At 39.7% G+C, this 27,033-nt stretch overlaps 3 protein-coding genes across 3 annotated transcripts; all 3 read left to right on the top strand.

Moving 5' to 3' along the window:
* Nucleotides 1-3,596: 3,596 nt before the first annotated feature.
* Nucleotides 3,597-5,627, top strand: LOC129776917 (glycosyltransferase-like domain-containing protein 1-like). The gene is made up of 4 exons (XM_055782859.1): nucleotides 3,597-3,675; nucleotides 3,737-4,214; nucleotides 4,279-4,563; nucleotides 4,624-5,627. Exons 1-4 carry the CDS (start codon nucleotides 3,603-3,605, stop codon nucleotides 4,892-4,894), a joined length of 1,107 nt encoding a protein of 368 aa, XP_055638834.1. The 5' UTR covers nucleotides 3,597-3,602; the 3' UTR covers nucleotides 4,895-5,627.
* Nucleotides 5,628-14,393: 8,766 nt separating this feature from the next.
* LOC129773502 (uncharacterized) lies at nucleotides 14,394-16,499 on the top strand. The gene has a single exon (XM_055777114.1). The coding sequence runs from the start codon at nucleotides 14,394-14,396 to the stop codon at nucleotides 16,497-16,499; it is 2,106 nt and encodes a 701-aa protein (XP_055633089.1).
* Nucleotides 16,500-16,512: 13 nt separating this feature from the next.
* Nucleotides 16,513-17,118, top strand: LOC129773503 (uncharacterized). The gene has a single exon (XM_055777116.1). The coding sequence runs from the start codon at nucleotides 16,513-16,515 to the stop codon at nucleotides 17,116-17,118; it is 606 nt and encodes a 201-aa protein (XP_055633091.1).
* The last annotated feature ends 9,915 nt before the right edge of the window (nucleotides 17,119-27,033 follow it).

The following is a 27,033-nucleotide window of genomic DNA, read 5'->3' on the forward strand; positions in this document are numbered from 1 at the left end:
CAATGCGACACTGAGGAATGTCGCATTAAATGTAAATTACTGTATTGTGGTGACTGAATTCTTGCGTAACTTTTGAAAAGGTCCTATGTAACAAATGTAAACAAATCGAGTTAATGGATGCACGCTATTAGTTTTCAATCATTGAATGTATCACAAAAACAATCGTTCACGTATCTATCTTCTTCATCTTTTTATCGCCGATACAAAAAAAATCCAATGTACAGATTCGGATTTTAAGCGCCCGGTTGTTACTTCGGACGCTTCTTTCCTTCGACGCCCGAAACGTCCGAAGTAACAAAGCAGTCAAAACAATACGAAGTCGTACTTCGGTCGTTTCGAGTTTTTGTTTCTTACAGATGTTGTTCAGGGGTTAGACATCAATTGAATATAGGCTACCCAAAATCAAAATCAATATGGCGTCATTTGTTTATCAACATATCATTTACGAGGATTGAAATCGAAAAATGCGCTGCTTTATTCTAACTGCATGAGCGATTTTCATATTCCGGTTTCACATGGAGGTGTTCACATTTAACATGGAGTTTAAAGTTAGACACTATTCGACTATATAACCGCACCGAGTTGTACACAACAGTAATTGACTGAACCAAAATGTCAGTAAACCGCAGCAATATTGGGTACACTGGCAATATGAGGGATTTGACGTTTTAGTCGTACCCCTGGTGTTGTTACCGATTTCAGTGCAATTCGACGAGTGATAACAATAATAATCTGCCTTTAGAATGAAATGCTGTTATTTGGATTGTTGTTTAGTAGTTAGTTTCAAATTCTTATCGTGCAACGTAATATGTCCAATGTGCAAATGCGGGTAGTCAAAACGCCCAATGTAACATTTTTCGCTCCTAGTCTTCAACTTTAATCTCAAATCACGGAACAACAGTTACGATTGGTTTTTCAGAGTTATTCTTGACTGCTAGTGGTGAAAGTAGCGATAAAGATCGAAAGCTTTTAAGACAATTTTCGGAATAATGTTTGGGTCTTCAACTTCGTTTTTCTCGAGTTGACGAAAATGTTACATTGGACATTTTCAAAAGTTACGCGAGAATTGTTAGTAACTGGTCTAAAATTGGAATGTGTATTTTTGACATTTATTTTTGTTTGCCTCTTGTCACCCTGTTCAGTGTTTACACTGTCATTTGCAGGGGTTAGACATCAATTGAATATAGGCTACCCAAAATCAAAATCAATATGGCGTCATTTGTTTATCAACATATCATTTACGAGGATTGAAATCGAAAAATGCGCTGCTTTATTCTAACTGCATGAGCGATTTTCATATTTCGGTTTCACATGGAGGTGCTCACATTTAACATGGAGTTTAAAGTTAGCCACTATTCAACTATATAACCGGACCGAGTTGTAAACAACAGTAATTGATTGAACCAAAATGTCAGTAAACCGCAGCAATATTGGGTACACTGGCAATATGAGGGATCTGACGTTTTAGTCGTACCCCTGGTCATTTGAGGGTACAGTATCGACATCTACCGATGTTTCGAGTTGGCGCAGAGCAAAAGTATCTCAATCAGATTAGCAGATCTTATAACAGTTTTAAATTGTTGGAGCTTGAATGAAAACTATTTCTTGAGGTTCTTTAAATATGTGAAGCGTATGTTTCTGATGATCATTACACTAATGCTTTATTGATTTCTTAATATTTCCATCGAAACCTCATTATTATTATATAAAAACATAAAAAAAACATCATTTTCGTTTAATTCTTCTTCGCCACTTGTAGAAAATGTGTTACATTATTGCATAAAATATTTATTTTATAAAAAATAGTTGATTTTCATTTATGATTATTAATCCAAAAGTGCGCTTTTCCCCCTCAGAACCCATTAACATGTTTCGCTTCACGCCCACAGAGCATGAAACTCAATTCGCGTCATCGAAGGTACGGTGTCGCCACCTATGAAAGTTTCGCGTGTGAGTGAAAAATATGTAAACAAACCGTTGCATATTTTCTCTGTAATTAATACACTGATTTCTCGAAAACTTGTACCGTGTTTATCTTACAATTAGTGGAAATTGTTGAAAAATAGTTTTTCTTAGCTGTTTCGATGCTCCGAACCAAAATTTATTGTCATTTAGTAGTGAAAAAAAGCCGTTGAAGTACACCCTCTGTCAATCTACCTGCGAGAGAGGTAAACCGAATTAATGAAATTTGATATAAAAATATCCGCTTAGTGTTCATAAAATACCTAAAATATAAAGATCTGGCTTCTATTCAATCAGTGCTCTAATATTTTTCAAAATATTTTCCTTAGAACGTGTGAAATATGGACGTCAAAAGCTGCGCAAATTGCCCGGAGAACATGCAAGTCGGACGAAATTTGCTTAAAGCTGACTCCGAACAATCTGCAAAATTCAAAAGCCGTAATGTTTGTGTCGTCCCCGGATGTAAGCAGAGATATCGCCCCGGAATTTCTTCTCATGCCTTCCCTCCGAAAACGGACAAATCGCGGTATCTAGACTGGATCCAACGACTACGGCTAAAGATAGAACCTACAAAAACCTCCCGTATTTGTAGCCTCCATTTCACCGTGTCGAACTTCTACTCTCCAAGTATTCACATTCACATTTTCGTACTTTTGAAAAAGTGTGAAACAGTCCAACTTGGTGCAAAATGTGCAATAATAAAGAAATAAAATAAAACATACTTAAGCAAATGATACAAAACAGCCATGACGTGTTTGCACTTCCCTTTGCCAGCTTTACAGGAACACGAAAACAACCATTTGGAGAAGGAGATTTTCGTAATTTTTATTGTATGGGGTTCCGAGCTTGGAGATGATGACCGGAGGCAGGACGAGAAAATACTGAAGCCTTCATCGTGAACTTCTTCAACACCAACTATTAAAAGATGTTCAGCTTTGAATACTCTTTCGCCTTCGACGACTAAACGGCTTCTACCCGCAGCGTAATCGAACACATCCGCAAACTCCACAGCCACGTAGCAGGTTTCATTTTCTCCGACTGATGGCTCCTGATAATACATGAAACAAGGTCACAGAAAAACACTTATAAGTTAAATTCAGCTTAAGCTACGGCAAAGTTTTTTTCACTGCATAAGGAAAACTCATTTTCCAACCGTTTGGAAGATAAATTTTGCACACAATTATTATTTTTTATTAAAATTTAGTATCCTGAAAGTTTGTTTACTTTTTCACAAGTAAAGACAGTGTCCTTTGGATGCGGTAAGAAAACGTTTTCCCCTGCAGTAAATTTATGTGATTTAACTAAATTAGCATCCTAGAGGATAGTTCTTTCGATACATACTCACCATTACGAAAATTTCTGCAAAAAACGTTAAAAACGGTGCGTTTAAAAATCACATTCTTTTTGCAATTCTTTGTTGACATTCGCTTCACGCACACAAGCTGTCAAATTCAGCTTCGTAGTCGCGAATGCTATCAACGCGAACCAAATCCCCGTGAGCACAGCTGCTCTATCGGCATTGTGAGAACGGAGTGGTAGCAAAACATACACGTAAATGAAAATTTCGTTCCTCCTCGAATAATAATTTCCGGGTAATCTCCACCGACTGTTTACCGGATATATCCTGAACTCTTTTATCTATGGCGAAGATTCTTATTATTGAACCATTCTATGGAGGCTCTCACAAACAGTTATTGGACACAATTCTGGAACGTGAGTTTACGATCTTCGAATGAATGTGACACGATATGAAGTTAATTTCATGATTTTTCAGAGTTTCACCCATCCGAATATGATCTGTTTACGTTAACCGCAAAAAAGTGGCACTGGCGTTCCCGTATAGGAGCTCTTTATTTCTCGGAGACAATACCACGGGACCATCAGTACAAAACATTGTTCACGAGCTCCGTACTCAATCTGGCCGAGTTGGTCGGCCTTCGACCGGATTTATCGGCTTGCCGTAAAATTGTATACTTCCACGAGAACCAACTCAATTATCCTGTTCGCGAGATTAAAGAACGGGATTGTCAGTATGGGCTGAATCAAATAATGACATGCCTAAGCGCGGACCAAATTGTGTTCAACTCACAGTATAACATGACTTCCCTGTTGGATAATATCAAAAGTTTTCTGAATATAGCACCGGATCTGAAGCTGAAAAATTTGAAGGAGAAACTTGAACCGCGGTGCGAAGTGCTTCACTTTCCCATTCCGTTCCACATGATACCCAAGCGAATTTTGACTAAGAATGAGTAAGATGAATTATGAATTAGAGTTACAAATTAAAAGTTTCTAAAACTGTACCTCTCGTTTTAGTAAACCGCTGCATCTAATATGGCCCCATCGTTGGGAACATGACAAGAATCCTCAGTTTTTAATCAACACGCTACTAGAATTGAACAAACGGCAGGTGGACTTCCGTGTTTCCATTCTTGGAGAAAGAACGCAGTCGATTCCAGAGTGCTTCGAAAACATTGGCGATCTGCTAAAGGAGAAACTCATTAATTTTGGTTTTCTGAGCAAGGACGAATATTATCGAACGCTGTTGGATGGCGATGTGGTAATCTCAACAGCTGGTCACGAGTTTTACGGAGTTGCGATGTGCGTACTTCAATGGCTTAGTCCTAATGGTTCGTTTGAATAATACTCTACTTTTCGTAGGTTGGAGGCTGCTTACTGTGGGTGTTTACCAGTCGCACCCAACAAGCTAGTGTATCCAGAGATCTACCCCAGCAACAGTTTGTACAACACTTCGAATCAATTGATTAAAATGCTTTACAATTGGTGCAAAAATCGGACACTGTTCGAGCGAGAGCGTGCCATTTTCTACGAGAAATTCAACTTCGACTGCTATTCTTCCGTGACCATTGTCCCAAAGTTCATATCGATGATCAAAGCGCATATCAATACGAGTAGCTGTAACGGGATTTAGATACGGGATGCGCCGTAAAATAGTTGCATTCACCCTTATTATCGTACTAGGTGAAATTCTTCCAGTTGTATCGAATGAAAAACCAGACCATAGTGCAATCTCGCGCCAATTATATTATAGTCAAGGGGCACAAATTAGCGTTCATCCTTAATAATAACTTTAACGACGTATGTTGTTTTGATTTAGCAATTGATTTATTTGTTCTCTACGTTTTTGATTGTTTAATTTTTTTCGAAAGACAGGAATTGCCTTATGGAATACTTTCTGATTTATAGGTTGTTTATTATGTATAAATATATTTCCAAACACACAGGTTTCTGTATTGTATATTACAATACATCAGAAAACACTATGGATAATTGAAAAGCTGATAATCAATTTATTGACAGATAAATAATTCTAACTCTTAAAATATAGTTTTGTTGAAAATTACATTCGTTTCCGTCCGAAATCTTGTTCATGAAACGTAGCATATCGCAGCCATTTGATGGATAACCGCATTAGAGGAAGTCTGCAGCACAAGAATAAACCAATTAATCAGCTGTACTGCCGTTCTACGCATAGTTGTCCCATGTTCCAAAATCAGGAACTGAGAAAAACGAAATCAAAGTTTTCTAGCATATTTGTCTACCAGAAGCTTTAAGCATTTTAGTTTAGCAATGCACCCGTTTTTTTATAAGCAGTAAACTATTGTTTAATGGAATGTGAAAAGTTCCCCCAACTTGAATCAACCAAGCTCGATAACGGGTTGAAAAATTCATGATAGGACAATTATTTATTTACTAGCTGTCCCGGCAAACTTTGTCTCGCCCAAAATTTGTTTTTTGTTATCAATACCTTCAAACATTCACGTTTTCTTACTATGAGCAAGTTCATGGGTACAATCGCAGAAATGTTTATTGATTGATCTTCTATTCGACCCCGTTGAATTTACCTTTTACTATAAAATCCTTAGTATTTCTAACAAAACTCATTACAATATCGGATTATTTTCAGACATAATTCTCGTTCAAGATTTTTCAACCACTTGCAAATAACATGTTTCTCCGTTACATGGAATAAAGGTTTTATACAGAAAATATGATAGAATAAAGACAGCCCTAAATCGGACAATTGCTTCTTCGAGTTCTGCTCTTATCAACACATCCGGCGATCCTTTTTTTGGTATAGATTCGTCTTCTATCCTGGGGTGCGTTTCATCACATTAAATTCCATTTCCAGTTTCGAACAAAGATCAATTTCGCTAGCGCAAACATCAAATGAACTAACAGCACTTGTCACTATGTAATTATAGAACATATGGGAATTTAATTTTCCGAATTTTCCCTTTTTTGAAGGAAAATTTTCATTTGTCATGTTTGGTCATGGTCATGTTTGGAATATTTTTGGTTGTAAATTTGGTTTCATTTGCCTGATGAATTCCCGAATAATGAAGAATTTTGTGTTTAATTTATATGGCAGCCCTCCCCCCTTAGAGAGGGGAGAGGGATCTCAGACTATCACGAAAACCATCCCCGGCCCCAAAAACCCCTACATACAAATTTTCATGTTGATCGGTTCAGTAGTTTCCGAGTCCATAAGAATCAGACAGACAGACAGAAATCCATTTATATATATATATATATATATATATTTATATATATATATACATATATATATATATATATATATATATATATATATATATATATATATATATATATATATATATATATATATATATATATATATATATATATATATATATATATATATATATATATATATATATATATATATATATATATATATATATATATATATATATATATATATATATATATATATATATAGCTTTATTTACACCATCTTTGCTTAATTCGTAAATGATGATATGAATATTTCTTATTTTATCTCATAATTCAACGAATAAATTCACGACATTGTTAGATCAAAATCTCCCCCTACTTCATTGAACACGCGGAGACTCGAGTCGAAAGAACTCTTATGACCATAGTTAGTTCTGTGGGAAGGGATAGCCAATAATACTTATGACAGACATACAGCTGTACTTGCGTTGTACTTCGAAAAATGTATGTCTGTCACCATGTACAGCGCTAGAACCATGCAAGCAACTCGGTACAATCGCTGTAACGTCGACGTCTGGTGATGACTTCAAGTTTGAGTCATAATTTGGGTCCCAAAATCGTTAGTGTAATCTCTTCCAGATTAGAAGACACGAAGCCGGTTTTCAAATTTTAAAATTTGAATGAAAATTTTCACATTATGTTATTTAATTATTAGAAACATGTATTTCTGACTTTCATTCAACCATATGGTCATACAATTCCAACATTGTTGCTGATTTTTTTCTTTATAATATAAAGTTGTCTTAATAAACATTTTTCGATTGAGACTTTTCCCCACCTGCAAACAAAAATGTTTTTAATTTAAACAGAATACTAATTTGATATGGGAAAGCTAATTTTCATTCATAATTTTAATTTTGAAAACGTTCACTCCGACTGAAAATCAGCTATTCTTTGACGCTCCCCTAAACTAGTAAACGAAGCTCACTGCCGTCAACGCGGATCGCTGTTTCGAAGAAAACAAATACTTCTGACGTGTGAGATGTTGGCATCAAAAACATGGCGGGTGCCATACGGCTGCTGCGGAGTCCATGGAAGATGAGACGATACGAAACGGTTTCAAATCATCCGCGAAAGAGGGGTTGAACGATGACAGCACGATTCCCAGGTCGTTCACAAAGATGTTGAAAATCAGTGACCCAAGAACACTGCCTTGAGGTACGCCGGAAGAAATGCAAAATGATCGAGAGTAGGCAGAATTAACCATTATAGAAGCGAAACGATCCGTCAAGTACGAATAGATCCACTCCGTGATCCATCCCGGGAAGCCCATGCGCTTCATTTTGTCAACAACGAGGATGTGTGGTATAGTATCGAATGCTTTAGCAAAATCGATATATATAGAGTCAATCTATTTTCTCGATTTCATCTCGCGAGTCAGAGTGGATACGTAACACATCAAGTTTCTAGTTGTTGACCGGTAATTCTTGAAACCATGCTGGTTTTCAGAGATGAATGGCAAGAATGCGTTATGGAGAACGTTGTGCACTAATTTTTCAAAAACATTGCTGAGGCTGCAAAGTAAAGAAACACCTCGATAGTTGGAAACGCGGTTACAGTTGTCAGTTTTGTGGATCGGTACAATGATTGCCATTTTCCATGCTGATGGAAATATCCGATCTTGTAGTGAGCGATTGAATACATACGAAATTGGTGCTGCGAGTGTAGCACTACATTTCTTCAAGAGCAATGGCGGAATGTCATCCGAACCAGAACCTTTCTTAACGTCGAGATCCTCAAGAGCCTTTAGAACTTCGGATGTGGAAAAATGATCAGGAAGGTCGATGTCATAAGACGGCAGATGAGCCTAACAATCGTGGTGTTGTACCGGGGATCCTTTGCTGAATACACTTTCAAAGAACGTAGCGAAGAGGTTTGCTGCTTCTGTGTTGTTGTGAGCATTTACTTCATCGTATTTGAATTTTGTTGCTTGACGAAATTCCAGAAACGTGAGGGATCTTGCTTAACACATGCTTGGATCCTTGACACATAATTCTCGTGGGTTGATTGGAGTAATACTTTGTAGGATGCTTCCAATTGACGAAGATTGGCTCTGTCGGCGTCAGATCGTGACAGAAAAAATCGTTTGCGGGCTTTTATGAGGTTGTTGCGCAGATTACGCAAGTCCGGTGTCCACCATGGTTTGTTGAAACTTGAGCTAGTCGATGGTCTTCTGCTAGGTACATGATTGTTAATTGTTCTCTGCATTTTGTAGCACTTCCCAGTAGACTTCACCAAGTACGTTGTTCAGTTTACTGAAATCACATGTCCGAAAGTTGCAATTGCACTTATCGTTTCGGACGTCTGGTAGAGGAGACGTGTCACAGCACTTGTCGATTAATAAAATAAGCGACACAAGATGATTGTCTACCGGTAGCAGTGGACATGGAGGAAGTACCAGGTCGAGATGCCCTGGTAAATTGATGAATGCCAGGTTCAGCAATCTACCATTACTATTAACGGAACTGTTAATTTTACGCAAACAAATAGTGAACATTGTTTCCACAAGAATATGTTCATGCACGAAGGTTACGTTTGGTGGAATATAACCGTTTGTAGCAAGTGGTCAATAACCTATTCAGTCGTTCAATTTACGAAGGCGATGAAAGTTTCTCGTTTTTGTTGTTTTCGTTCATAAATTCGCTGTCGGTTGCCCTGGTCTAGGTTTAGGTTCTGAAAATATAGTCATTTTCTTGATTGTACCTAGTGTTTTAGATACCAATACGTCATCAGGTATATTCTTCTCATTTCCAGCTGTACTACCAACGAGCCAGTGGCGTAGCGTGACCGAGTGACTCCCGGGGCGGCTTACTAGGGTGTTACCCCTCCAACAAAACTTAGTTTTCGTTTTCGAATGAAAAATCAAAGAGCCTGGCCGGGTAAGGGAGCAAAAAGTGCCCGACAAACCAAATCACTGTATGGCATATATTGAAAAGGATATTAAATAAGAAATGTTGGCGGTTTTTTTGAACCCCTATGTTGTTTAACATAGGATCTATAGTGAAAAAGGTATTTTTGCGTTATTTCACGTCATCCTCAAAATCTTCAAGATAAAAATTTGAAAAAAATACTTTTTTTGGCCTTTGGGTATTTTTAATTTATTTTGAATTTATATTTATTTAAATTTTGTTTTTTCAAAGTCTAAATTTTGTCGGTATATTTAGAGCATTGAGCTGAACAAAGATTTTCTTTCTCATATCTTGAAATATATGAGATTATCTTTACATTGAATTTAGATGGTTTACCAAATTCATAGGAGTCAGCAGTACGCCACATGTAGGAAAAAAGACACATACGAACGCATTTAAATAAAAATTAGAGCAGAAGTGTCTCAAAGTTATATTTTTTTTTCAAAATTTCAAAATGCCAGCAAATATATAAAAAAAATTATGTACCGCGTATTTAATTTTTTTTTATTATTAGATTTTTTGATGAAACAAATGTTTGAAGATATTTATCGATACACCTTAGTAAGATGTACTTTCAGTATATTTTCTTATTTTGGTCTCAAAGCATTACGCATTACCGCTCATACATATAATTCTCTATTGCGACTGTTGACAATGCCACTCCATTTACAGTGCTATAATAATAAACTGAATGGAACTTAGTATATGGCTATGAACGGAAATAGTCTATGTTATGTTTTGCTAACTTTAATCATCTGCTCGCGCGCAACTAATATGAATTTTCGGATACTTTACAAAAACAGAGAAATTTAAATTTGAAAAATGATACCTAACCCGAACACATATTCAAATGCGGTTCTGCTAACGGTACATTTTAAAATTCTGTTCAAATTATGCTGTACACAATCAGCTGTAGAGTAGTGCGGGGCAAAGGTGCGCATTGGCCATTTTGAAGCAAATGAGCATAAAATTTCGACAACAGTGTAGTCGTTTGATACATTATTACACCAGCAGCTCACACATATAAAAAAATATACATTTCATGAAAGTGGCAAAAAGTTATGAGGTAAAAAGAGTCTTGCGATGTTTTGATCTATTTTTTTCAGTTTTGGAGATGACGATTTACTTACCTCAGATAACTGGAAAGTTCGAAACTACACTGTCAAGGAAACCTTCATTGTATAGTAGATGATAGTGCGTATTCGTTTTTGTGAAAAAGTTCAAGAGCTTTTTTTAAAAATTCGATTAGTTCAAACATTGCTTGCAGGGCAAAGGTGCTGTTCCGAACAGCACCGAGCACAAATTACCAGTGCCAGCGTTACAGGAACCCGTGACTGAAGACATTGCAGACGAAAAAACAATAGATTGACAGATCATGAGCACACAATTGTCAAACACTCACTCACACATATGAATACTAAAATATCTAAAAAATAACATGTAAACATTCAGACAAACAACAAATCACAAAGGAACACATTGGACGTATAATTAAAAGCAGCACTGTTCAAATCTAGTTAAAAAACAAATATTAGCACCTTTCGTTGGACAGTTCGTTATCTAACACAAGCAGGACTAAAAACGTAATTATTTATAAATTAAACATGAATTATATTAAAACCAAATAAAAATTACAGCTTAAAAGCAACTCAAAATAACCTCCAAACGAGTTTGCTAAACGGTGGTCCGAAGTCTTGTCGGCTGTGCCAACAAACTTTTAAGGTTTTTAAGCGAAAATCTTGCTAGAAGCCTAGGTCGAAGAACGCTCCCGCTGGTTCGAATCCGGTTCCAGCTGCCGATGAACGATGCTCATGCGGTCGTCCAGATGAAGCTGAAGCGAACATGGTACAATGCGAGCGCTGCACCCGATACTACCACTACACTTGTGCTAACGTGACAGCTAGCATTGAAGCGGAAGATCGACATTTCGTGTGTGCGGCCTGCATCCCGCCGGCTGTACAGCTCCCAAGTTTCGCAAGGATACAGGAATAGGTTCAGCAGTTAGTCCCGACTACGAGTGTCAGTACCGGGTTACCAATCCCCACTAGTATTCCGTCTCGGACCGGAACCCTACCGAAACAAATCCTTTCAGTACCAGCAAGTGATGCCAATCACATCCGAGCTCACCGCACAAAATGTGCAGTTGCAGCCCACCGTTCTTAATCCAGTCAGTACCGTATGCAACAATATAGCTCCAGCCAATACTCGAGTGTCTGTTCCTCGCAATATGGGTATGCAGCTTTCCAACACAACCAACGCTAGTGGTTTACAAAGTGAAGCCATTGGAGGATTAGACAACTACCCGTTCCGGCAGAATCACCAGGTGGATTTTTCTATCTCTGCAACGCAGCATCCCGATGATCTGATGCAGCAACTGTTTGAGCTGCGAAAACGAATGGATGGTCTACAGCTGCAGCTGGCGAAAGAGCCATCTCAGAACACACTACCAGTCACAGCACCCAATCTGTCGGCATCGCAGATTGTTAGCAACAGAATTTCTGAGTATGAGTTTCCAAAGTACAAGGGTAATGAACTTGTTAGCAGCTCGGTAAGTCAGACGTGCTCAAAGCCAGTAGACACTATCAAGAGAGGTGTGTTAACGAATACAACAAGCATTTCAATTTCCGATAAAACCCCGCCGTGTACAATGCCAGTTGAATCAATAAATTATAATGCACCTCCCACTTCGACCGGTCCATGCCAAACCCCCCCTGCCTTGTCGTTCGTTCCGTCGCTTATGAGTACTCCGCAGCATCGCATTCCACCCCCCTCCGCAAATACAGTGTCCGCTTGTTTATCACCAATCGTTTCACCGATGGTTATCGCACCTATTTCCAATCCCGCCACCGTTTCGAGACAGTTATTCTGTGGTCCCAGTTCACAATAACTCTCTGCCAGACAAGTCGTTCCCAGAGAACTTCCTATCTTTTCGGGCGATCCAGTCGAGTGGCCGTTGTTTCTGAGCAGCTTTCAGAATTCTACAGAGATGTGTGGATATTCAGATGGAGAGAATTTGATGCGTCTTCAACGTTGCCTTAAGGGAAACGCATTGGAAGCGGTCCGGAGTTATCTGATGCTTCCGTCGTCAGTACCTTCGATCATCGATACACTGAGAACATTGTATGGGCGTCCAGATTTGATCATCAGTTCGTTGTTAGCTAAGATACGAGCAACCCCAACGCCTAAACCCGAGAAATTGGACACGTTGATAAGCTTTGGGCTGGCCTGCAAGAATCTTTGCGGACATCTTCGAGCAGCATCAGTGGACAAATGACATCGAGCGTACAGAAAACGAGTCACAACTGATTAATCCGGAAATCTCTGGTGATGGGCATACGAAAAGGCATCCATTAAGAAGGATCCATGGGGGGTCTTCGTAGCCACTTGGTTACGCGTTCGCTTACCAAGCGATCGATCGTGAGTTCAAACTCAGGGCCCTCAATTGACCATCTTTGTGTTGTTATAGAATAACTACGTCCACGCAACCATCATCAGCGATGGAAATCGATCCACGGTGGAACAAAGATCGATACATCCATACAACTGCTCTGCTCTGCAAGAAACATCGGGCTGCTGTTCTATAAATAACTCAACAATGATCAATATCAACTGTCTCCGCTGTCCGGTCTGTTGAACAATGGATCAACAGAAAGAATACCCTTACGCCTAAATGGCTACTACTGTGTAATTTACCATAATGTAATGGGACAGAAAACTTAACGCCTAAACGGCTACTACTAACTACTGTGTAATTCACAATTCATAGAAACATAAACATATGTACATGTACACGATTAAACCCGGGTCTGTAACAGCTAAATGCTAATGAGCCTAATAAATAAATGGGATAAAAAAAAAAAGAAGGATCCACACAGTTGAAAAAATGAATCTACCAGTTCAGTCACTGAATTATTCGGAAATCAGTCAACAATTTTCTCATCTTCGTGGGTTACCAGTCCGTAACTATAAAAGTGCAGTTCCCACCATTTTAATTGGTTTAGACAACTCATATTTAAAAACATCTCTGAAACGTCGTGAAGGTTCCAGAAATGAACCGATTGCTTCCAAAACTCGGTTAGGTTGGACGGTTTACGGAGCCATCAACGCTGGTCCTGATTCTAAGGTCCAGTTACAGTTTCACATATGTGCTCGTTCGCCCGATCAGGAGCTCCATGATCTCGTGAAGGACTTTTTCGCTTTGGAAAGCGTTGGATCAATTTCACCGATCGTAGAAAGCGACGATGACATTCGTGCACGTGCAATACTTGAGCGCACTACGGTTCGAACACCTACGGGGAGATTTCAGACGGGCTTGCTGTGGAAACACGACTATATTCAGTTTCCAAACAGCAGACCAATGGCGGAAAGAAGACTCCAGTGCCTTGAACGTCGCTTGGTGTCCAAACCAGAGCTTTACGACAAATTGCGAGAGCAGATGAAGGAGTATCAATCCAAAGAATATGCCTACAAACTCAGCCAGGTGGTACTAGCCGCATTAGACGCGAATAGGACTTGGTTCTTACCGTTGAACATCGTAATCAATCCAAGAAAGCCAAACAAATTACGTTTAGTGTGGGATGCTGCAGCCAAGGTCCAGGGTCAGTCATTGAACTCCAATCTACTAGCTGGTCCTGATCTCCTTACTCCGCTTCCCGCTGTACTTTGTCCATTCCGACAATTCCAAGTCGCCATCACAGCGGATATTTTGGAAATGTTCCACCAAATATAGATACAACCGGAAGATCGATCGGCGCAGCTGTTTCTTTGGAGAGATCATCCGTCGAAACAATTTGAGGTTTTCGCAATGAAAGTGGCGACGTTTGGATCTACGTGCTCCCCATCCGCAGCACAATACATAAAAAATCGAAACGCTCAAGAATTTTCTAAGCAGTTTCCACAAGCGGCTGAAGCGATCTTAAAACATCACTATGTGGATAATTTTTTTTGTACAGTTTAGACACGATGAAGGAGGCGGTACAAATTGCGCAACAAGTGAAGGAAATCCACTCAAAAGCTGGCTTCCATATCCGTAACTGGCTCTCGAACTCCAGCGACCTTCTAACACGGGTCGGGGAAAGAAACGTGGAAACGTCGAAGTACTTCGCAGCGACCAAGTCAACTACTAGTGAACGAGTTCTCGGCATAATTTGGAAACCAGATCCAGATATTTTCGTGTTCCAAGGGTTGTTTCGAGAAGAAATGCTACCGCTGATCCACGGTAATTACATTACAACCAAGAGACAGACCCTTCGGATCGTGATGAGCATATTTGATCCCTTAGGCTTGGTAGCTGTTTTTGTGGTCCACGGAAAAATGCTCATTCAGAACATCTGGCGTTCGAAAATCGGATGGGACGAGCGTATACCCGATGAGCTAGTTAGTCAATGGGAGCGCTGGTTGACCCTGTTGCAGCAACTTGAGCAAATACAAATACCCCGGAGTTACTTTCCTGGCAGTTCAAGTGAGATCTATCGTTCACTTGAGCTGCATATTTTCGTGGATGCCAGTGAGGAGGCCTTTGCCGCTGTCGCATATTTTCGGATCATCGAACAACAAACGGTTCGCTGCGTTCTTGTATCAGCGAAGACAAAGGTTGCCCCACTAAAGCCCATATCGATTCCTAGATTGGAATTAATGGCGGCCGTTCTTGGGGTGAAACTTGCCAAATCGATCGAAGAATACCACACCCTAGCTATTACACGCAGAGTATTTTGGAGCGACTCCAGCACCGCACTTTCGTGGATACGTTCAGACCAGAGAAAATATCGACAGTTTGTTGCTTTCCGGGTGACTGAGATTCTTGAGAATTCTCAGGTAGACGAGTGGCGATGGATCCCTTCTCGTTGGAACGTAGCGGACGAAGCAACGAAGTGGGGCAAGAGACCTTCTATCAACAACAGTAGTTGCTGGTTCCAAGCACCAGCTTTTCTCTATCAGCATCCTGATCTATGGCCTCATCAAGATCTACGTGTTACAGAGACACCAGAAGAGCTTCGCCCCATCCACATTCACCATCAAATTGCACTTGTTGAGCAGCTGATCGTGTTCGGAAGGTTCTCAAAATGGGAACGCTTGGTGCGAGCTGTAGCGTATGTTCTCAGATATCTTTGGAATCTGCGCCGCAGAGTCAAAAAGCAAACTGCAGGAACGACGAATTGGTTGAATCAGGACGAGTTACGAAAGGCAGAGTCAGAGATTTTTAAGCAAATCCAGCAAGAGGCTTACGGAGATGAAATCATCACACTCATTAGAAATAAACAGCTACCGATGGAACAGCAACTAGGTTTGGAGAAAACGAGCAAGCTTCGCAAGTTATCACCTTTCCTGGATAAGCACAGTGTCATTCGTATGGACAGTAGAGCTTCGAGTTCCGAGCACTTGTCAACAGACTTCAAGTTTCCTGTAATCCTTCCGAAAGGCCACTATGGAACTCAGTTGCTGATAAATTGGTACCATCGTCAATTCAAACATCGGAGCGCAGAGACAGCAGTGAACGAGATGCGTCAGAGATTCCACGTATCAGAAATGAGAGCGGCGTTTCGACAGATCAGAAAACTTTGCCAATGGTGTAAGATCTACAAAGCGGTCCCTGCAGTACCTAGGATGGCTCCCTTGCCCCCAGAGCGGACCACATCCTACATTCGTCCATTTTCTTTCGTTGGCGTGGACTATTTTGGACCAATGTTAATCAGACAAGGACGCAGTGATGTGAAGCGGTGGGTGGCGATATTTACTTGCCTCACTATACGTGCTGTGCATTTAGAGGTGTCGCACAGCTTGTCCACGGAGTCCTTTAAACTGGCAATTCGGAGATTAATCGACAGGAGGGGGGCTCCTACCGAAATATTTAGCGATCAGGGAACCAACTTTGTTGGTGCAAACAACGAGTTGAAGAAGGAGTTGCAGCAAATGTACACAAGTCTGGCTTCAACGTTCACCAATACAGCAACGCAGTGGCGTTTCAACCCTCCGCTTTCACCGCATATGGGGGGGGGGGGGGGTCGGCTGTTGGGAACGCATGGTCCGGTCAATCAAGAGTGCTTTGGCTTCGTTGTCTACAATTCGTAAGCCGAGCGATGAAATGTTTTTGACATTGTTGGTCGAGGCGGAGTCGATCGTGAACTCGCGGCTACTTACCTATTTACCAATAGAATCAGAGGCGCACGAAGCACTGACACCGAACTGCTTCTTGATGCTGAGTACGAGTGGAGTAAACCAACCAACGAGGCACTTCATCGACGACGAGAAGTTGGGAGCATACTCAACCTGGAACACATGCCAACAACTTTTAGACCAGTTCTGGAGTCGTTGGGTGAAGGAGTACCTCCCAACAATTACCAAGCGGACGAAGTGGTTCAACGACTTCCGACCAATTCAGGTGGGAGATCTCGTAGTCCTAGTTGAAGAACATCTGCGTAACGGGTGGCTGCGAGGACGTGTACTACGAGTATCCCCAGGTCGAGATGGTCGAGTACGCAGTGCGGTAGTGAAGACAACTTCGGGAGTCATCCATCGCCCAGTGGTCAAAATGGCAGTTCTGGAAGTAGCAGGTACAACTGGAGTGAACTCGCAGCAATACGGGTCGGGGGATGTTCCGAACAGCACCGAGCACAAATTACCAGTGGGTTATCCAGCGTTACAGGAACCCGTGACTGAAGACATTGCAGACGAAAAAACAATAGATTGACAGATCATGAGCACACAATTGTCAAACACTCACTCACACATATGAATACTAAAATATCTAAAAAATAACATGTAAACATTCAGACAAACAACAAATCACAAAGGAACACATTGGACGTATAATTAAAAGCAGCACAGTTCAAATCTAGTTAAAAAACAAATATTAGCACCTTTCGTTGGACAGTTCGTTATCTAACACAAGCAGGACTAAAAACGTAATTATTTATAAATTAAACATGAATTATATTAAAACCAAATAAAAATTACAGCTTAAAAGCAACTCAAAATAACCTCCAAACGAGTTTGCTAAACGGTGGTCCGAAGTCTTGTCGGCTGTGCCAACAGGTGCGCTATGGCTGTGGTGCGAAAGTTCATGCATTCAATTCAATAACGGTTATGTTTCGTTTATGTTTATGTTTTCACAATAAACTTCAAATAAATATTGTTTTGACGTAGGACTACGTCTAACCGGAAGATATAGGGGGTGAAATGGAAATCTAGGCACTGAACAAGTAGGAAAAAATGCAAGATTTGGAACGCTTATAACTCGAGCATTTCTCAATAGATCGCAAAGGTTTTTGCATCAATTGATAGGGAATATATCTAGGCATCTATCATAACGAATAACATTTCCTTTTTCTTGAGATAAATAATTCAATAATTGTGAAATATCAAGCATTGTCCAAATGCACTATGTGCCCATTTTTGATTGGTCCATTTTGTGCTCCTCAAATCGAACCGACCAAAACGGGCAACCAGAGCAGCAACGAAATAGAATGAAGCACGATTGGAAAGGAAAAAGAAAAAATATGAACGAAACATTGGTCGCAGTCTCACACATGCGTAATTCTCGAGCCAGCCAGTCAGCTTAAAAATCCCCGCTCCGCTGCCGTAAGGATCATTCTCATCCAAACCGTACACCACATCGGTTCGCATCACAACACATCAACAAACCAACCCAAGCAACCGTGTTGATCTGGAGTTCCCCGCAAGGGTAGCTAGGCCGAGCGCGTTAGTACTAGTGCACCAGTCCACCTAGCCGGCGTTATATAGTTTCGGCCGCCGAAGTGATCGAGTTAGCTGGCAAAGCTGCTCGCGACGATAAGAAAACCCGCATTCGGAACAGAACACATTCGGTTCGGTGGACATTAAGACAACAGGCAGTTGCAGCGAGTGGCGAGTGGCAAACGCAATCGCAAAACGGCATCAAGTAGCAGAAGAAAAAAGTTTGTTCTTTATACAAACTGCTTTGGTGGCAAATCCAGAACAAGGCGGCATCGAGGGCGTTCGAAATGGTTTTTTTCAAAACCACGAGTACTAAGTTTTCTAAATTGGAACCATTCCATAAAACAAGGCGCTTTTCAGGGCCATTAAACCTTCCAAAAAAGAGTTTAGGAAATACAGTTCAATGCTTTCTAAAACATTATCCAAAATAATAATAAAACACAAATTGATATTTTCATAATTTGTTTGCGAGGATCTGATGAGTATGTGAATTTGGCAGTTGTTCTGAGCTTATTGATAGTTGGGGACTTTCCTGATTATTCAATTTTCACCAATTCTTAAATTGTTTCCAGATTGAAAGTACAGTAATTTACAATTAGTTCGACATTTAGCTAATTGGACGGACATGAAATGCGACTTATTTAGTTGGACATTTTTGTAAACATAGAGATCCAAATTATGACCCCACATTGAAAGTCGACACTGTACCACTGTCATCGCAAATGTTCAATTACAGGTTAAAATCGCCTCCAATGCGACACTGAGTGGCGCTTCGGCACGTCGCATTGAATGTAATTTACTGTACAACATGTCTCAAAACTGGATGGGAAGAAATTTTCCAACTGTGAAAGCTGTGGCGAGTGGCAAACGCAATCGCTAAACAGAAAGGTTTAGCCGAACAAGATGGGGATATCGAGAGATAACAAAACAATAAACTCTTTAGATTGAAGATAATTTTGTGATCCTGAAAAGGACCCTTTTTAGCCTGCATGTGAATCCAACGAGCGAACAAATCGTAATGAATGTATTTTTTTGCCATCGCTGCCTTTTAACGCTCATTCGTTCGTCTCGTTGGACTCGCCCCTCTGGCTGAGTCTGCCGATTTGTCTCTATCCTGTGAGTGTGTACCGCTAGAGTATAAAACACGCGGACCCCAAAAAAATATCTTATTTTCTTTCAAACCGTAAACCCGTGTGGTTGTACGGCATCGGCATCGTGGACGTAACAAAGGAAAACAAGTTAAGGGAAAGGCAAAGTCTCACTCGAACCGTGCAGGTCTCCAGTTCCCTGTTGGTCGCATTCACTGATTGCTCCGAAAGAGTAGCTAGGCCGAGCGCGTTAGTACCAGTGCACCAGTCCACCTAGCCGGCGTTATATAGTTTCGGCCGCCGAAGTGATCGAGTTAGCTGGCAAAGCTGCTCGCGACGATGAGAAAACCCGCATTCGGAACAGAACACATTCGGTTCGGCGGACATCAAGACAACAGGCAGTTGCAGCGAGTGGCGAGTGGCAAACGCAATCGCAAAACGGCATCAGGTAGCAGAAGAAAAAAGTTTGTTCTTTATACAAACTGCTTTGGTGGCAAATCCAGAACAAGGCGGCATCGAGGGCGTTCGAAAATGGTTTTTTTTCAAAACCACGAGTTCTAAGTTTTCTAAATTGGAACCATTCCATAAAACAAGGCGCTTTTCAGGGCCATTAAACCTTCCAAAAAGAGTTTAGGAAATACAGTTCAATGCTTTCTAAAACAAATGGTCGTGATGGACGTACATGGGGGTCAAAGACAATGTAAAGATGTATTCCATGTACGGGGCTAGGTGGTGAGCCTTCATAAACAAAACGCAAAAACACAACGCCAAAGGTTCTTTTCAGAACCACCAACATGTTCATAAAGAGTAAACAATAAACTAATCCATTTTTCAGGTAGATAGGTAGGTATTCACGTAGGAGAAGAAAATAAAACAATATATTTAAAATATATATTTAACAAAAGTTGTCCCCTTCGTATAGTCCTACGTCACTCCGGTTATGTCCCCGACATTACCCACCCGTCTTTTTTTCAACAATGAGTTTCAAATAAATCAAATAAGGTAACTATGTATTCATAAACTTGATCTATATAAATAAAAATGATCTGGTGTCCGTTCCTCATTATTTAACTCAAGAGCGGAGAAACGGATTTAAACAGCTAGTATCAGGACTTATGCGTCTTAGTCTGCATCAGGATTCTATGTCAAAAAAGAAATTATATACCGCGAATACAGATTACGTACATAAAAATAATTTCTGTGGGAACTTGAGTGTTCGAAATGATTAATATCAATATATCAATTGTGGGTGGGACGAAGTTCGCCGGGACAGCTAGTTTGTTAATAAAAATGAATTCTGTTTCAAATGTTGGACATTTTCGAATAACTTATATTATCAGTCTCCACTCTTCTCGCCCATAAAAAAAACCATAGAGCACCCCCCTCCTGCCTACTGGACGGTGCCTACACTCTCTAGTAATGATGCTACTCCCGCTTCTGATGATAAAGCATTGATTTTTGGTAAAGGATATCTCAGAAGTTCAATTCAATAAGTGCGCACCTTTGCCCCCACTATGGGGCAAAGGTGCGCATTTGTTTTTTTGTATTAAAATAGGTATTTGTCCAATTACAAACGCAACTCGAGAAATGCTTGTACTACGTTTCGAAGGTAATACATATAGTCACAATTTGATAAGCAAACGGGATTTTATTTGCTTTTATTTCAAGAGTTATTGCACAACAACAGTAAGGTGCGCACCTTTGCCCCGCATTACTCTACCATTTCGTATAGCGAAAGAGCAATAAAAAAATGACAATCGAAAAGAGACGTGATCGCTCTGAACCTCTCGGGATGCGCAGTGGGAAACGAACTAAGTGATACTGTGTAAGTAAAATTGAATTCTAATTATGTTTAGAGAAGTTTAGATGTCAATAACACTGACATTTCAGTATCTGCCAAAATGTCAGTTGGGCCCTTATGATTTGAAACGCTAGCATTAATTGATGGAAAACCGTTATTTGTTCATTTTTATTAATTATATTATGTTTACCTTCAATAACAATGCTTTCTCTATGTAGTGGATTATTATAAGATGAGTAACACTTTTTGATTCTATACGCATGACGCCATATTCAAATGGAAGATTTGCTGTGAGGGGCATTCGAATGTAATTTGAAATGTTATGAAAATTGACATTATTTTCGCATGACAGAAACATTGATCAAATTACAGAAAAATAATTTCCTCAAATTATATTTCATACTTCACTCAATGCGAAACTTCCATTGGAATCCTTTTGTTTTGTCCAATTTCATGATCAACGCGAATCAAACAATTCATTGAAGTTCTCCTCAATTTTACTTAACGTTTAACATGCCGAACCAGTTAAACCGCGAATGTCGATAACTGGTCTTCCCTTTTCGACCAGTTAGTGAATATTTACTGTATTTGTATGCTAGCAAATCATGTTAAACAATCCACTACTGTTGATTGCTTCGTCAAAACTGACTTCGGGACATCAGACAATTTGATATGCATTATCGAATACCGCATTGATAACGATCCATTAGAGGAAAATGTATTCCGATCAAATTTGAAGTGCTCGCTGAACAAAGCTTTGATTCTTTCGAAGGTTTGGTTATAAATGGTTATTATTTTCTAATATCATAGAAGGTAATTTTGTCTGATGATGGCATAATAAAAACAGTGCAAGAGCAATCATGTATAGAGAATCTTGATTATGAAACTCATTCAGTGCCTGAAGAAGTAGTTGACAGTGGAACTATAAGCCAAAATATTTATGCTGGTTTATCAACTGAAACAAATTTACCAAAGAACAGCATTTCATTTTTCTTATTTGAAGAAAAATGTGTTAGGGGACAAATGAGGTAAATTTTGTATCTATTGTTCAATGTTTTGTTGTTTTTCTTTCGAGATAATCTAATTTTATTGTTTCATGTGAACTTGAGCGTTTCTCTCTCTATAACGACATTCGAATTCTCTATAGCGACAGTTCTTTATAGTGACAATTCTCTACGACGGTCACTAGCAATGTCGCTATAGAGAGCTTTCACTGTATTTCTGATGTGACTGTTGGAGCCGAGCAATGCATTCTTGGTCATGTTCACAGCAGAGCTGCAATTTGTCACAGTCACTGCATATATTTGGGCTACTATGACGACCATTGCAACATTACCACCAAACGACGTGCAACAAAATATAAACCGACAAAACAATTTCCTCACTCTTTGATGCTAGACAGTTTGTCAGAGTGTTTTGACCATCAAAGCACTATGATCGTCAAGACAAGACCATGTCACCTAATGAAAGTTTACACGTTTACCAGGATGCATTTGTTCACGTTGCTACCTGAATACCATTCTTATATAAAATGCTAAAACTTCGAGGAGAACAAATGATATAAATGAGTCTAAACGGACTTTCAAATGCGTGAATTTCGATATCGGGCAGAAATTTCAATGAAAAGAGAAATTTCGTCATTATTTCAGCGTGTGGAGATTGTTCAAGCTTTGGTCAATTATATATTCAGTTGCCCAATCGCTCACACGTTCTCGCGTGTTCGACATAGTATTTACTTCAGTAAATACAAGAAACAACAACCGGAATTAAAACCGAAGTTTTGCTCGATGAAAATAAAATGCAATCTGCGACAATCATCAATTCATTATGGACAATTTTACCGCCTACTTGATCGGTCAAAGCGTATTGACAAAACTCAGTAACAGGCAAATTGCTGCATCGTACTCTGTCAGTCACCATTTGATCGAGAATTTTGTCAGTAGGAAGTGACTAACGTGCCTCGTCAGTTGTCAGTGACATTGATGAAAAAATGCAGCTCTGGTTCACAGTACATATTGAGCCGTAACTTTTGCGCAAGAGTAGTATGTGATGGTCACCAAAAATGTACACCGTTTACAACACTAATCGAGAGTGATGTGCCGTGTTAGGTACAGCTCGGATATGCAATCAACAGGCTTTGTTCCTCGATCCGCATATTCACTCGATGTAACAAAAGTTAGTACTGTCATTTGTTCAATTATACTCATTTCCGGTTATATATTTGTGAATGGTTGGTGAATTGTTGGGACACATCGATATGGACAGATTTCCAAACACTGCTCCCAGCTCAAGGTGCGGAACGATGGGGTTTACATTCTCTCGGTCTTCCTCTCTAATTCTGCTGCGCTTAAGGATGGTGCAGCTCCGTCGGGCGACCGGAACCAGGCTTCCGTTCAACGCTCTCGTTTTTCACCAGAAGGGAGATGATGTTCTGAATGCCGAATCAGCTATATTAGCCGGCACGTAGTGCCTCACGACGTCCATCTTCTTCGGTTCTGTCGAAGTTCTTGGGCTTATACTGTCCTGTTTTAACAAAATAACTAATAATAAAGTTGAAAAGGATTGTACCGATGTTCTTAAGGTAATTTTTTGAAATTGTCGTGATGTTATTCTTGCTATGTCTGGAAAAACTTCGGTAATCGATCGACAAAAGACACTGTTCCATTTTGTTGAACTAATTCGATTAATAATCGATTATACATCGTTTCGTTGACAATACTATGGACAGACACGTACAATCATATTCCAAAAAGCAAGAAACCACAGAATTAAAAAAATCTTAAAAATCTAGAACATGTCTTCATAGAAAAACATATGAACAAAGTGGTGTGCCCCCATGAAGAAATATTCTGGAAGAAGCGTTTGAATAAACATGTACGATTTTTCGCTGCCATGTGTTCTTCAACACAGCAGTGCGGATTTCATTGGAAAAAAGCAAGAAACCTAACGTCGGCTTTGATCAGAAATGTGGCACCCGCAGGAAAGCGAGACTGACCCTCATTTGAATACATTCATGCCAAGAAAATCTTCCGATACAACGGGCAAACACAAGAGTAAAATGTCAACAGGAGGCATCTTTGAAAACAAAAGTTATCGGTTCCGAGATTGTTGAATACACAACCGAATAAGTTCAAAGCTATGAGCTCCAGCGAAGGCAAACGAAATTAACATCTTTCGTTGCTCTCCCCCGGGAGGCTGCTTTGGCGCATTAGATGGAAAGTGATTCCGAGCTTCGAACGGAACAACCGTTGAGCAAGAAGGAAAATCGACGATTTAGAAGCGACGGCTCGACGACTGGAAAATCTTATGTTGCTACATATGCACAGCTATATTGTATGAGTGAGTTGTTTCGATTGAGATCTGAACCGTATCAAAGAGCAAATAAACAGTCTTTGTTTGATTCTTTCTTCCGTATACTCTTGCGTGTGTCCTTACTTCCTGTTTGGTAGGGCTGCGTTTAAAATTGTTAGCAGTTAAACTTGTGTGACATTTTAATTTGTATCGGGCGGAATGTTCTATTTTTCCACAAATTTTTAGGGTGCTCTACCGTCCTTACCAGTTACGATGCGTGTGGTGCCAGCAATGCTCAACTCCACCGTAAGATATCTCTGGGGCAGAAAAAGCTTCCTATCCAAGCCGACATGACACGCCAAGATATGCTCTGATCTGTTTAATGTATTTCAAGTGTTAACAAAACATCTGTTCAGTTTCACAAGTTGGCACAAGATTTTCCCAAGCACTTGTCATCATCATTGTCACTGCTCGCTAGAAGCCTTCGGTTTGCGTAACGTGTACATATGATTTCCGCTCGAACGAGTCGGCTTGGCGATTCTGTCATGGCAGGACTTTTGTTTCCCACTGTATCAGCATCTTGCGGTGTTGCATATGAAAATAGGGAAAGATTTCCGCTTATGTCCTCAGGAGAAGGTAGCTTTTCTGTGTTTCCCGTTTATGTTTGAATGAATGAATGAATGAAAGTAGCATGTTTATCAGGAGAAACTTCTCGTATATATGCTCATTTCAAATTAGGATGCTTCAATAAATTTGCTTTTCTTCCCATTATGATACAGTCGCTTCATTTGGGGGAGGGAAAAGAGACGATTTCCTCGGCAGTTCTCGGAGTGATTTGCGTGACTTGCCGTTAGAATTAGAGCAAATTAAGTCATGTGTAAACAGATTTACAGTCTTGGTTCGCTCGAAAGAGGTTAAAGTTTGAGACTTCGGATTGTTTCGCTTGAATTGAAAATAAATTTTATGCCATTTTTTTTCAACAGTTTTAAAATACAGTTCAGGACTTGTTTTTTTCTCCTAATATTCCTGGTTTGATTACATTGCACTCTGAACACATGCGGTTAGTGAGATCTACATCGCAGTTTGTCTGAATTGAAATGGATTTCATACGTAGGTCAGTGAAATATTAACGGAATGCTTATTTGGCTCGTTTTTCTAAAAACTAAACATTTTGTAACAGTTTTCAAAATTGTCTAACATACAATAATCAGCAAAATGAAGTACCCTTCATTGGTTTTACAAGAAGAATAGAAGTGGGTTATATCTTTGATATAACCGCAAAGTGGACGTAGGACTAACGTTGACTTAACAATAAATAAGTAACAAGCATATAAATCATAGACATTTCATCTTTCGAATAAAGTGATTATCATACCACTTGGTTTAGCCAGAAAAGAATTATTAACGCTAAAAGGTGGAATCGATTCCTCCTCGGCAATACCCAATAATCCCCGATAACGACGAACGATTGCAGCATTCGTAAACAAATATTGATATGTGGTATAATATCCACTACACCATATCTTATCGTGTTCTCCACTATCAAATCCATAGTTGATGGCACCCATCGGTATCGAATTATCATCGATACCTCGGATTTCGCTAAATACTCCGTTAGGTCCGACTGCAGAGGAGAAATGGAATTGAAAAACGACAAACGGGAGAAAGAGATGTTGGAGGTTGAAAGGAGATTGGCAGAAAACATCTGGATTTTATCTTTCGAATAATGTGATTATCATGTCACTTCGTTTGGCCAGAAAGAGATTATTAATGCTCAAAGGAGTCCTCCGAGGAAATACCCAACGTAAATTAGAATCGACTATCGATTGCGGCATTCGTACACAAATAATTTAAAAACGCAGCTTTCATCAAAGTGATTTCTTCGATATGGTGAAATATCTACTACATCATGTCATATATTGCGTATTCTTCATTATCAAATCCATAGTCAATGGCACCCATCGGTATCGGATTATCATCGACACCACGATTTTCGCTAAATACACCTTTCAGTTCGGTCTGCGAAGCTGCTTGGTCTCAATCAAACGAGCCTTCACGGTGCGAGAGTAGAGGTAGAAATGATCGAAAGCAAAGGAAGCGTCATGTTTTATAGCCATCCGTTCGGTTCAACTGCAGAAGAGAAATGAAATTGGAACAGAAGACTATAATACATAGGCGTCTGAATGCGACCGTCCTCATCTCACATCGCCGCATCAACTGAAGGGATTTCCAGAGCGTATGCGAGTTTATATACGGTTTCAATAACCTGTTTTCTAAGCAATTTTAAAAGTATTGAAACAAGTTGTAGGGTCAATAATTAACAATCATATAACTCGTGGACATTTTGTCTTTCGAATGAAATGATTATCATACCACTCCTTTCAGCCGGAAAAGAGGTATTAACGTTCAAAGCCTTACAGTCCGGTGTAACTCTCTCTTTTTCGAAACTTTGAACTTACACCCCGGTACAGAAATGAAAGACGTAGTCCTACGTCAAAAACTCTGAGTGAATATTAATGATAGAAAAACTTTACAATGGACATATTTTACATATCTTTCAACAACTTTTTACTGGGCGTTATCTTCATTCATCTATTTTTAATCTCTATTTTTATATCATTTGTTTATTTATTTAGGCTCATTAGCATTTGAGCTGTAACAGAGCCGGATGTAATCGTGTACATGTTACATGTTTATCGTATCTATAATTTACACAGTAGTTATTTAGGCG

This window comes from Toxorhynchites rutilus, chromosome 3 (assembly GCF_029784135.1).
Source record: "Toxorhynchites rutilus septentrionalis strain SRP chromosome 3, ASM2978413v1, whole genome shotgun sequence".
Classification (NCBI taxonomy): Eukaryota; Metazoa; Arthropoda; class Insecta; order Diptera; family Culicidae; genus Toxorhynchites; species Toxorhynchites rutilus.